Source organism: Typopeltis vanoorti, chromosome 1 (genome assembly GCF_054136105.1).
Source record: "Typopeltis vanoorti isolate ZY-2024b chromosome 1, IOZ_Tvanoo_1.0, whole genome shotgun sequence".
Taxonomy (NCBI): domain Eukaryota; kingdom Metazoa; phylum Arthropoda; class Arachnida; order Uropygi; family Thelyphonidae; genus Typopeltis; species Typopeltis vanoorti.
The window spans coordinates 56,678,639-56,693,161 of NC_143549.1; the positions used below are offsets into that span (position 1 = coordinate 56,678,639).

At 31.9% G+C, this 14,523-nt stretch overlaps 1 protein-coding gene across 1 annotated transcript in view; it reads right to left on the reverse strand.

Annotated features, from left to right (window-relative positions):
- Positions 1-14,308: 14,308 nt before the first annotated feature.
- LOC150109999 (monocarboxylate transporter 9-like) overlaps positions 14,309-14,523 on the reverse strand; it is a 29,079-nt gene continuing 28,864 nt past the window's right edge. Inside the window, exon 4 of the mRNA XM_090390513.1 lies at positions 14,309-14,457. Coding sequence (XP_090246639.1) covers positions 14,348-14,457 — 110 coding nt within the window. The 3' untranslated portion in view covers positions 14,309-14,347. The remainder of the gene's footprint in view (positions 14,458-14,523) is intronic.

A 14,523-nucleotide genomic window follows, 5' to 3' on the forward strand; every position in this document is an offset into this window, starting at 1 on the left:
GAACTACCCACAGATGACTTGATGAAGAAAAGAAATTATAGATTGACTGAATAATGTCAAAAAATAAAACCGTATCTACATTGCAGCTTACTGCATCGCTCAATACCAAGTTCAAGGAATGCGTACAACACTGAACAAAAAATGCTCTAGGATTTTTGTTCCTTAAAAGTGCTTGTATCCCTGCATTCTTCCCCTTCATATTTGATCCGTTGTCATATCCCTGACCACGGATATTTTGAATATTTAAGTTTTTTTCTTCTAATAATTTTAAAATTACTTCAGTTATACCACTTACTGTTGTATTATTAATTTTAATAAAATCTAGAAATCTTTTCTCTATTTGTATAATATCTTGAGTTTCTCTTTTTTTTCTTTTATAGAAACATATCTTACAATTTAGGACATTTGCTTCTGCCGCGAAATATCAGTGGTGCAATCAAATTATTGAAAAATACTTAGCATTGATTATTTTAGATACAATTTTTTTAAAAAATTTCATTACTCAATTAATGATTTCAATTTGTATACATTTCCCTAAATAATGAACGTGCATGAATTTCATTGTTTATATGCGTTCTACATGTTTTTGTAATACGCTGACAAATTCGGAGAATAATTCAATCATTTTCAAACATTTTCCATTATTATTTGTATACAGAGTATCTGAACTTCCTCTGAACGCAATGTTTTCTTTTGCAAGAAATTTAATAACCGATTTTCTGCGTTTTAAAACATGCATCCAGTGTTATTGTTCTTTTTTGAGTAATTTTAGCTGATGGTGATCAATAGTAGTTTCATTTTTTAAACGCTTTTCCAAATGAATCCATTTTTAAAAATTATTAAAATGTTCTTCAGATTTTTCGTGGCGCTGAAGAACTTGGGACATATTTTTCCAATCGTTATTTCCTTCCGAAATTAAGTTCAGAGTTGGAATATTAGAAAATAATTTGTAGCAGAAACAAAATACTACATTTTTTGAACTTGAGTAAATTAACCAAGATCTTTTAATGGTTTCTCCGTTATTCAAAATCCTATTATAATGGGATACATGAAAACTTCTATTATGTTCATCGCATGGAAAAAAAGTATCTTTTGATTGAGCAGGAGGACTTAGTTTTACTAATATATTAATTATTGAATTGAACAAGATTGGCTATAAAGCTGGATCGTGAAAAAGCTCGTAATTTAGTGTTGAGGTATTTGTATTTGAAGTCGAAGCTATTGGATGGTTCTCAAGAGCCTGATTTTCATCTAAACACAAATTTGAATTTTCAGACTCATTGTCAGTGGGGGATTCCAGAGGAACGTCGCTTTCACTGACTCTTGTTTCTGCATATCGTGCGTGTAAAAAAATTTTCCGCAATTGATAATGAATAATAAAAAAAAATAAAAAAGACGGGTAGAAAGAGCTTCTCGATCTGCTTGTCTTTTTCTGTATTGATGACCAGGAATGGTTTTCATTTTGTTTCTCTGGTCTGGCATTTTTGTCTGCCTCTGAAATCAAAAAAAACTTTATTTATTTTTCATAAAGTATGGGCCCAAAATAAAGTAAAAAATTTAGAATTGAATCGTCATTTGCCAAGTCTAGCCCCTTTACAAAATAATTTTTATCCGATTTTGCTGAATTAAGAAAACAAATAAATTGAAATGAATAATTTATTTAAAAAATCATTACTAAGATAAATCACATATTTAACTAAAAACTTACCTTCATAAATATGAGGTAATAAAATTCAATCATCAAGCTAATAATATAATACACATTAATACAGGGAGAGCGAACTGGCATGTAAGAAAACTTTGCGGATATGTGAAAGATTTATAATAATAATAAAAATAATAATAATTATTATTATTATTATTATTATTATTATTATTATTATTATTATTATTATTATTATTATTATTATTATTATTATTATTATTATTATATTTATATTATAATTATAATTATATAATAATAATAATTATTATATAATAATACTTATTATTATTATAAAAACCTTCATGGAATAAAAGACTCATTGTGGGAGATCTACTATTATACACATAGATTATCATATCAGGCCTTAAATATATTTACTGTCTCTGCACTCACCACACTCTCGGGCAATGCATTCCAATCACTCACCACTCTCCATGCAAAAAATCCGCTCCTGACTCCCTCTGTATGAGCAAGGTGAGCACACCTTGCTTATATAAATCCCAAATCTCTTTATATCGCTTGTTGCTTTCTTTACTTACTCTTCCTTTTCTCTTTTCCTTTTGAGAAAAGTAGCACCCGATAACTTTTTCTCTTTCAAATTACTTATCTAAATGACAATAAATTTCCTATTGATAAATTGTTCTATTTCTATTAATTTTGAGTTAATTTATTATTTTTAAGAGTTTTAAAACAATTAAATCTTATTTTAAAAAATCGATTTAAAACAGTTGCCTTCTACAGATTTTTACTATAAATAATTAATTTATACAATAATTTGAAAATTTGATAATTAAAGGTTAACCATAATTATTGAGGGCAATGTAAGATGTAAAGTATGCTGCCACGAGCGATTTTGGTATTTTAGCAATATGCGCCTCTGATTAATATGTTTATAATTTATAAACTATTATCTTTAAAATTTTATTTTTTTTTTTAAATCAGCTAACTCCTTTTTATTCCCGTATATGGGGAGTAGGCGAGGCCATTTAGCCCTATCTAACTTTTGGAGACTGAGTGGGCAGTTCAATCTCCACTGGTACCAATCAGAGATAGATGGCCCAAGGCTATCACTAATTAAGCGGTACTCAGCGAAGAGAGACGGCTCAAATGTGCCGCCATCTCGTGGTCCCTAACTCTAACACAATATATTTAATGCCTGAAATAATGTGGGTTCTACGGTCGATTTTCTTGAGTTTACAGGACGAAAAACCCGAGTTTCCGGGAGGAAAAACCTGCTTGCCCGTGCCAGAGATCGACTAACTCGGGAACCGGTCGAAAAAAGGCTTAGAAAAATTTCCTCTAGTCGCCGACTAGACTCGAAACCAAGTCTTCCTTCGTGCGGCCAAGCGCCGTGGTTGGCCGCACGAAAATTTTATTTGTCTATCAAAAATCAAATATAAGTACACAATTAAAAACAAAGTCAAAAAGTGTCCAGTCACTTAAACACAGAATACACAATACACTCAATATGTTTCACATTCAAAATTGAAATGACGCTGAACAAAATGTAAGTGCATATCACGCTGTTTCGTCTATCCAAATTTGAAGCAGAATGTAAGAAAACGAACAGCATAATATACACATATGTTTCAGACTAAATATTTGGATAGATCAGTGTTTCTGAAACTTCAGATATCCGTGTACCCCTTCTTTAATTTTCATTATTACCAAGTACCTTATCAAAATAACCTTATCAAATTTTGTTATTATTATTATTATTATTTCTCAGACAAATTGCATACACTATATGCAGACATTTATGCATAACAAATACTTTCTCGTACTTAACAGTTTTTTTTTAAATAATAATAATAACAGTAACTGTTTACAGCATATATTATTATATTATTCATAATCATGATTATTACAGATCTTTCTTTGCAATTTTTACACTCCATATATACAATATCAATGGATATAATCACTCTATATTGCACACTTTTGTAAAAGTTATTACATACATGACATACATTTGATTACATATGATACATTACTTACATTTGTTTACATATGATACTTACTTTACATACATTTGTTTACATATAATAGTTACATTAAATACTTTGGTTTACACGTGATACGTACATTACATGCACTTGGTTACATATGATACATCTTGGATGTGAAATAATATCTCTGCTTTCATCCTCGAAGCTTATATGTAAGCTTATCTGAGGATGACACCAGTTGGTTATTATTTATTATTATTATTTTTTTTTGCTATGTTGGGAAGTTACGAAATCTATGATTGAGAAATTCGCCCGCGCGCGCTCACACACACACACGCACACACACACACACACGCAATGACTTGGAATGTATTGATGCATCGCTGAACTGGAAGCCTGAACGAATATATTGTGTTTCATTAGGTTTGTATGGTATTTTGGGTGCGTGTTTCTTGTTCATAGTATGTCCTTAGAGCTCTTTTCAGACTATTGTAGTTTGTAGGGTTTCTGTATTCAAAAGGTAATTTGTTTATCATGTCTGGGATGTAGGAATTTCGCGTGGCCTTTCCGTAGTGATTATTGTATTTATATATGATATAATTAGTAGTCTGAGGTCTTGTTATATGTTATGTATTTCTAACTGTCCTGTAGTTGGCATCGAAATAATGTTTTAGCAAAGCTGCATACTGACATAAATGTTTTGCTGGCAGTATTTTGTATTCTGACATTGAATTGTATATAAGGTCGTTATTTTCTCTTTGTTCCCAAAAGATCAGTGTTATCATTTTGTACTGTGGCGACATTAATCTATTTAATTTGTAGGGTGCACAGAATGCATACGTTGTTATAGCGTATCTTAGTATATTTTGGCATAGTGCTTTGTATATTAGTGTTTTTAGGCGTATGGGAACTACTTTTAACCTGTAGAGTTTACCACTTATTGTTCAGAGTTTGTTGTACAGATGGTTTGTGGCTATTCCAGTTCATATCTGCATCGAAGTAAATTCCAAGGTATCGTATTGTTTCAACGTGAGTGATTGTAGTGGTTTTGCTATTCTGTGTGTTTTTGCATGTTGGAAAGTGGATGTTGGATGGTTATATATTTCTTATCAACTGATCGAGTCAGTGGATTTCTGAATATTATTAATTTTGTCTTTTCTGGGTTTAGGTGTATGGAGTTTTTCGTGAGCCAATCTATGATCAGATTTATGTCATGTTGCACATTTGTTTGGGCTACGCTTGCGTTATTATGGATGGATCTTATTGCTGTATCGTCTGCGTATTGGAATATCTCACCTTTGAGTGGTAGCTGATTAATATCGTGCGTGTAAATGTTGAATAGAGTTCGGGAGAGTACAGCTCCCTGTGGCACTCCACAGGTTACTGGTAGCTCTCTGCTTCGGTTTGAAGCGATACGTGTGAAATCCTTTCTCTTTTGAAGGAAGTTTGTAAACCACCTGTGAAGAGGCCCATCTATTCCAACATGCCTCAGATTTTCTATCAACGTTTGATGTGCAAGTGTATCGAATGCTTTAGTTAAATCAATAAAGACTACCATGGAAATTTTGTTTTTGTCTAAGGCGATATTAATTACGTCTGTAAAGTCTTCAAAGAGAGATATTGTTCCTTTATTTTTCTGAAAACCATAATGTGTTTTGGGGATAATATGAAAGATCTCAGTGTATGCTGTAAGTTTCTTCAGTATGATCCGCTCCATAATTTCAATGATTATTGGTAATGTTGCTATGGATCTGTAATTGCTGAATAAATTTCTTTTTCCTTGTTTGTATATGGGTGTGATTATGGCGGTCTTTAGCATACTTGTTATCTGTCCTGTTTTAAATATTTTATTTATTAATTTTAGTATGATGGGACTTAAACTAGTTGCATGTTGCTTTATATCTTTAGGTGTGATACCATCAATTCCTGGGCCTTAGTTTGGTTTTATTTGATGTATTGCAGAGAGAAGTTCTGCTTCTTTTATGGTTGGGAACCATAATGTCTGTTTTAATTGTGGTCCAAGTGGAGGTTATCGTTTTGTGATTGGGGGGATATTTCTGTGCAGCCCTTGGATGGAGTATGCAAAGTATTGGTTAAAGTCATTTGCTAGTTGTTGGGTAGGTTTTGCGTCTTTCATGAAGCTGTGTTTTATTGTTTCGGAGGCGGTGGTGTTGGGAACAAAATCTAGCATCTCATCATTCAGATGCTAGGTTTGTTTCATGCTGTTTTGTGCAGAGGTTAGTTTGTCTCTGTAGTAGCTTCTTTTTGCATTTCTGATTTGTGTTGTAAGGCGATTCCTTGTTATCTTATATTCAGTTTTATAGCTGTATTATTTGGATATTGCTTTAATTCTTTCAACAAAGCGTCCTTACTGTGTATTTCTAGGATACGTTTTGTGTTATCCAAGGATTTTGTGTTGTTTTTGAACGAATTCTGACTTTCTTTGTACCTTTCTTATATATTTCCTCCAGTGTGAGTTTAATGTTATTGTCTAAGATATCTGCTGGATCTGATGCCATGAGTTTAGAGTCTGTTTTTCTTCTTTAATGGTTGACTATTTCTTCGTCTATTATTGTTTTCTGTTGCTTTTCTTTTGTGGGACATTGCATGGATATAATAATAATAATAATAATAATAATAATAATAATAATAATAATAATAATAATAATAATAAATCAGATAAAAATCAGCTAACGCCTTTTTATTCCCGTATACCGGGAGTAGGCGAGGCCATTTAGCCCTATCTAACTTTTAGAGACTGAGTGGACAGTTCAATCTCCACTGGTACCAATCAGAGATAGATGGCCCAAGGCTATCACTAATTAAGCGGTACACAGTGAAGAGAGACGGCTCAAATGTGCCGCCATCTCGTGGTCCCTAACCATAACACAATATATTTAATGTCTGAAATAATGTGGGTTCTACGGTCGGTTTTCTTGAGTTTACGGGACGAAAAATCCGAGTTTCCGGGAGGAAAAACCCGCTTGCCCCTGCCAGAGAACTCGGGAACCGGTCGAAAAAAGTCTTAGTAAAATTTCCTCTATCGCCGACTAGACTCGAAACCAAGACTTCCTTCGTGCGGCCAAGCGCCGTGGTATGCAAACGCCACATTTACTGAGCTACACAGACTATAATAATAATAATAATAATTTTTTTTATTGTTCTTTCAAATATTTACATATGTACAACGATCATCTATTCAGTATATTATTTTACACGGTTCAGCACTTTGTGCTATATATAATGAGATTTAAATAGTAATGATGATAACATTTTTTTTATATATAACAATCGTAATAATAATTTACAATTATATTGTTCAGAGTTACATGAGTTGTATAATATTACATGTTGTGGTTTAATATTTTTTTTCAAGTTTGAAAAGGTGTGATTATACCAACAGTGTTTACACATATGCAATCTAAATATTATGTTTCCTTATTCTCACAACATACGGTGAACTCATGATTTACTTTTAAAAGAATTTTTTTTTTACATTGCATACATTTGTTACAGTTATTATATACATTACATACATTTCTTTACATATGATACATTACTTACATTTGTTTATATGTAATATTTACATTACGTACATTGGTTTACATATAATACATACATTACATACATTGGTTTTCGTGTGATATGTACATTACATGTATTTGGTTACATATGATACATCTCGGATGAGAACTAATTTTTTTTGCTTTCATCCTCGAAACTTATACATAAGCTTATCTGAGGATAACACCAGTTCGTTATTATGTATTGTTTTTTTTTATGCTGTGTTGGGAAGCTTCGAAATCTATGATTGAGAGATTCGCGCGTGCGCACTCACACTCACACGCACGCACGCGCACACACACACACGCACGCACGCACGCACGCGCACACACACTCACGCACGCACACGCACACGCACACACACGCGCACGCACACACACACACGCACACACACACACACACACACACACGCACACACGCGCGCGCGCCCACGCAATAACTTGGAATGTATTGATGTGTTGCTGAATTGGAAGCCTGAGTGAATATATTGTGTTTCTTTAAGTTTGTATGGTATTTTGGGTGAGTGTTTCTTGTTCTTAGTATGTCCTTAGAGCTTTTTTCAGGCTATTGTAGTTTGTAAGGTTTCTGTATTCAAAAGATAATTTGTTTATCATGTCTGGGATGTAGAAGTTTCGCGTGCCTTTCCGTAGTGATTATTGTATTTATATGTGTTATAATTAGTAGTCTCAGGTCTTGTTATACGGTATGTATTTCTAACTGTCCTGTAGTTGGCATCGAAATAATGTTTTAGCAAGGCTGCATAGTGACATAAATGTTCTGCTGTCAATATTTTGTGTTCTGACATTGCAATGTTTATAAGGTCGTGATTTTCTCTTTGTTCTCAAAAGATCAGTTTTGTCATTTTTCACTGTAGAGACATTAATCTATTTAATTTATAGGGTGCACAGAAAGCATACGTTGTTATAGCGTATCTTAGTATATTTTGGCATGGTGCTTTGTATATAGTGTTTTTAGGCGTATGGGAACTATGTCTTTTAACCTGTAGAGTTTGCCACTTATTGTTCGGAGTTTGTTGTGTAGATGGTTTATATGGCTATTCCAGTTCACATCTGCATCGAAGTAAACTCCAAGGTATCGTATTGTTTCAACCTGAGTGATTGTAGTTGTTTTGCTGTTCTGTGTGTTTTTTGTGTTGGAAAGTGGATGTTGGATGGTTATATATTTTTTATCAACTTGTCGAGTCAGTGGATTTCTGAATATCATTAATTTTGTCTTTTCTTAGTTTAGGTGTACAGAGTTTTTCGTGAGCCAGTCTATGATCAGATTTATATCATGTTGCATATTTGTTTGGGCTATGCTAGCGTTATTATGGATGGATATTATTCCAGTATCGTCTGCATATTGGAATATCTTACCTTTCTGTGGTAGCTGATTAATATCGTGCGCGTAAATGTTGAATAGAGTTGGGGAGTACAGCTCCCTGTGGCAATCCACAGGTTACTGGTAGCTCTCTGCTTCGGTTTGATCCGATATGTGTGATATGCTTTCTATTTTGGAGGTAGTTTGTAAACCATCTGTGAAGAGGCCGTCTATTTCAACATGCCTCAGCTTTTCTAACAAGGTTTGAAGTGTAAGTGTATCGAATGCTTTAGTTAAATCAATGAAGACTACCATGGAAATTTTGTTTTTGTCTAAGGCGGTATTAATTACGTCTGTAAAGTCTTCAAAGAGAGATATTGTTCCTTTATTTTTCTGAAAACCATAATGTGTTTTGGGGATAATATGAAAGATCTCAGTGTATGCTGTGAGTTTCTTCAGTTGATCCGCTCCATAATTTGATTGATAATTGGTAATGTTGCTATGGGTCTGTAATTGCTGATTAAATTTCTTTTTTCTTGTTTGTATATGGGTGTGATTATGGCGGTCTTTAGCATACTCTGTCCTGTTTAAAGTATTTTATTTATTAGTTTTAGTAGGATAGGACTTAAACTAGTTGCATGTTGCTTTATTTCTTTAGGTCTGATACCATCTATTCCTGGGCTTTTGTTTTGTTTGATTTGATGTATTGAGAGAAGTTCTGCTTCTTTTATGGTTGGGAACCATAATGTCTGTTTTAATTGCGGTCCAAGTCAGGGTCTCGTTTTGCGATTGGGGGAATAATAATAATAATAATAATAATAATAATAATAATAATAATAATAATAATAATAATAATAATATATTTCATTGTAAATGTCTCTGTTTTATTTGAATTTAGATGTATATTTCAACAAAAAAATATATGATTTATTTTTAATAGAACAAAATTTATAAAGATACTATTCATTTTTACTTAATATAAATAATTTATCATCAATAAGAGGAGTGAAATTGCTTATTTCTATATCTGCTATACTGCTCTCTTTTGGGCATTTTATAAATCCAGTATTTAACGAATGATCCATACTTTAGAATTTGAAAGTTAAAAAAATTACCGTATTTACTGGAATATAACTCGCACTTTTTTTCCCAAAATTAAATCTAAAAAATCGTGGTGCGAGATATATGCGGGGATTTTCGGAAACTAAAGTTTTGAGAAAAAAAAAACAACTGAAAATGGGTATGACTTACCAAGAAGCTTCTATTTTCCATCACATCTTCTGTTCTCGAGAGCAGTTCCTCGTGCGCAACGTCAAAATTATCTACCCAAATAGAGCCATCTTCTTTCCCATTATTGCAAGCAAAAATCACCAGTAATTTAAGTTAAGATACGTATGAACAATCCTTGACAAATCACTAATGAGAAGTGAAAGATGTGCGCGATTGTAGTACAATAGAGAAAAAGCAGCTATTAAGAAGTGCACATGATTGGTGCGGCATTAACAAAAGATCGCGCGACCCAAATAAAAAGCAACAATTGAATGGAAATGCGAATTCTCTTAAAACGATTTCCATAATATCTGAAATATATTCACTATATATTTCTTAGTTTTAACACGTTCATGTCTGGGTAGTGTCAAGCGAAATCTTATGTTGCATCGGCAACATGTGGTTTTGCTTGGATCTATATAGCAGTTTCTGTAGGAGGGAAGATGAGATTCATTATTAGTGTTTATATTCCCAATTGTCTGTAATTGTACAATTTGTTGAGAAATATATTACACAGTCTGCAGATGTCTGTGAATTTTATTTCGTGACATAATAAAAGTAATTGTTTTTCGTGTTTCTGCAATATAGTTGCTGTTGTGGAGGGTATATTGTTTACTGCAGGGAGCGAGGAGAATTCTTGCCTAATATATATATATATATATTAGGTATATTTAATATATATATATATTTAATATATATATATATATATTAAATATATATATATATATATATATTATATATATATATATATATATATATATATATATTATATATATATATTATATATATATATATATATATATATATATATATATATATATATATATATATATATATATATTAAATTTTATATTTTTATGAGATTTACATCGTATAATATAAAATTTTATGAGATTCACATCGTATGATATTTCATGGGTTGTTTCCTTCAGTATCTATTAAGTGGGTTCTAAAATATTTAGTTTTAGTATGTATGACTGTAATTTTTTTATTAATAAAATATAATAAGCACATATTTAATTGTCAATTTCAATTTTAGTAAACTAAATGCTGTATTTTTGTAAAATATTGTTGCCGTAATAGGTAGAACGAGTGCCCTTATTAACACTCAGGAGCTCGCAGCGGTAATTTTGCAGGGTACGACGCGGTATATCTGAGAGATACATTCATTACTAGTATGTGCTAAAACGCAAAAAATATAAAGAAAAAACACTGCAAATATAATACGTGATGGTACAAATTAAGAGAATATTGAATCCAACATTAATTCATAGCCGAATATAGAAACTACAAGAGTTTCGTGCCGAATATATAGAAACTAAAAGTTTCGGCGGATGCAACTCGTAGTAAGGGTTGAGCAAGCCCCCAGACCACTTTCCTAAGTATGTTCCATAAATGTAAAGCAGATCTTCTAGAGCAGTGCTTCTAGAAGAAAATTTATGGATGTAAACCCCCCCCAGCCCCCTCCTTTGGAAAAATTTAAATATTTCACGACCCCCCCCCATCGAAAAAAAATCGTAATACAGACATATATTATTATAATATTTATTGTATTTATATTCAATACAGTTTATATTCAAGATTTTGCGTTTGTAAGCTTTTTTTATGCTTCTTATTAATACCTTTGAAATAAAACTTATATGAATAAGCATATATTTACTAATATTCATTAAGCGCCGAAATACGCAGAAAGCAAAATTTGTGAACGAACAATAATGTGTGATTTTTTATATTAAAATATAAAAAAATAACATAAAATAAATAATAAATAAATAAAATTAAATGCGTTTCTTTTAATATTAAAAAAAAGAACTACGTAGTCTTAAAACATTTAAAATTTGTTTTCATTATTTCACGGATCCCTCAACAAAACTTGCGGGCCCCAAGGGGACCGCGCCCCAGATTTTGGGAAGCGCTGTTCTAGAGGACATGTATGATAAAATAAACCTTTGGCTCTCTATTTCCGTAATACATGATCGTTTATTTATTTTCAGTTACAATCTAGAAATTATTGAAACAAAGAAATAAAAAGAATAAAAATTTTTGTAACGCAAACATCGATAATGAAAGAAAATAAAACTAAACAAATGCATTTAACATTAATTAATCGGAATCTTCAATAGTTGGATTTACAAAACTGTCATAACGGTCATTGCAAACAATATTGCTATTCCGAAAGCGTAATGCTTTTTACAATGCTTGCAAAAATATTTTGATAAGCGACTCGTTTTGGATGCATAGCACATAAAACATTTTTTTCTGTTCGTCGAGGGAGCAGTATCTATGTCGTCATTAGAATTTCCTTCAAATTGTGTCTGAAATTGATGAAGTTTCAGGTGTAAAGGCATATGCACACCTTTAGAGATTTCTGAACGCCTTTTTATTTGTTCTGACACTAACTGCATTACGAGATTTCTAATAAATATTCTGTTGTTCAGCATATGAATAATCTGACCACTTATATTTATATTTATGAGCTATACTGACATCGGAGCTCGCGGTATCTCTCAGATACAATTTATTATCAAATATCACAACCTTTACAAAAAAAAAAAAAAACGTGTTCAACCAAACTGATAGCAAAAAAAAAAAAAAAAAAGTGCGGAATATCACTCGTAACATACGCACGCGCAGCTAGTCATGACCTTCAACCTATACAATAAAATATCTACGTAAATTAGCAAGTATCTGTCAGATCTGCCGGGACCTCTGCAGGGTCAAATATCACAAATCTTTGCATGACACGTGTTAAACCAAACTGACAGCAAAAAAGAAAAGTGCAAAATAGTACTCGTAATATACTCACGCGCAGCTAGTCATGACCTTCAACCTATACAATAGATAGGTTAAAGAATATTGATGTGAATATTAGCATGTATCTGTCAGATCAGATGCGAGCGCCCGAGTGTTAAGCAGAGCCATGAGGCAGACTGTCTTTATACTACACCCAATCGACGGTACTGGTCCCAGGGATTATCAAAATAAAAATAATTATTTGGAGCTTATATATAATTAGAATAAAATATAATTATCTTAATAAATGTGTATATATACATTTAATATTTTTTTAAAAATTTTTTCTGCCTCCAGTATAATTGTAACATAAACTCTAAGTTTTCTGCCTTTTTACTTTTCCGCCTGCGGCATTCGCCCATTCCGCCCCTGCCTCGCGCCGAGCCTGGTGACAGGTGTTTAAAATGAAAACAAATTTCTCTAGTAGAAAAATGCATTTTCTTGTGTACTTGAGATATTGTATTTTCTCATTATTTAAAGATATTCTCTCTTATAATAGCGAAGCTAAGTTCAAGTCATAGGCATAGATGAAAAACTTAATATCTTATCAATGAAGTTAAAAGCCAGAATTCATATTCTGTGTATCTACTATCATTATTTATATATATTTTATTAATGATGAATGTATAAGAGTAATCCTAAAATTAATTCACTTATGGAATTATTAGATGCATTTGCAGGCCTGGCTAAACGAGTGGTTATGGCATCAGCTTTCCGACGAATAGGATGCGGGTTTCTTGCTATGGGCATGGCTGTTTATGAGTGTTGGTAGATGGCAGATGAATTCCATCTCCTGCGAAAGTACAGCGATCCTCAGTGCAGGCCTGCAGTGGGGTGCTAAAAAAGTTGAATGTTTGGTTTCTAGAGCAGATTGGAGTAGGTTATAGATGAATAAATATGCAAAAATATATAAAATTTGAAAGAAATTCCTTCCCCACCCACTGTTATGATGTACTATAAGGTTTGCAACCTTTCGTTCATGGGTGTTACATAATTTCAGTTGTATAATTTGAAAAAAAAAACATTTTTCTTCTTGAGAATAGAATAAATTACACTTCTTCAGTAAGAGAATATGCTTATTAAATATCGAGCTAAACGATCATATATACATACATAATTTGCTAATTACATAATTCATAATTACATAATACATACATAATATAAATATAAAAGTATATAAACTTATATTAAATGCATGATGTATGCTGTAATAAATGAATCATCTACTGTTTATAATGATCTACGATAATCAAAATGTCTTGATTTTCATTTTTCTAATAAGACTACAAAAAATTAGTAAGAAACAAGGGGTGTGTTCAAAAAATTTTACAATTTCTTATTTTGCTATTTGAAGAATCTTTGGCTAATTTTTCATTTATGTATAACTTTACTTCATATTATATATAAAAATAATTTTATTCAATGGCGAGTTTTTTTTACAATCGTTATTAGTTATTTTTACCATCTAAATATGTGGACACAGTTTCCTAGTTTTTCTGATTCTGAATTTCTAGTTACATTCATGTCTGCTGTTCCATCATCACACCTCACGAAATTTTTATTGCCTAAAAATTAAGTTTAATTTGCAAGTCAGTCTTAACACAAGCCAGTTATTCCTTTGAAATGATATCACAAATTACATCGTTGGGACTACACCAGGTGGCATATATATATATATATATATATATATATATCATTAGTCAAGAACGATGATAAGTGAAACACACAAACTGAACTCATCTACAGTCTAAGTCCTAATTTTCTTAAGGCAAGTCAATAACAACCCTCCAAGGAGCGCAATGGTACCTACAGTATAAAAAAGACCATCGTAGCTCTCTAAGGTGTCTCTAAAATAACCTGCAAGGAATAAGAATAGAAAAATTATTAATAATATAATTTCAGCAATTGCAATTGTCAATTATT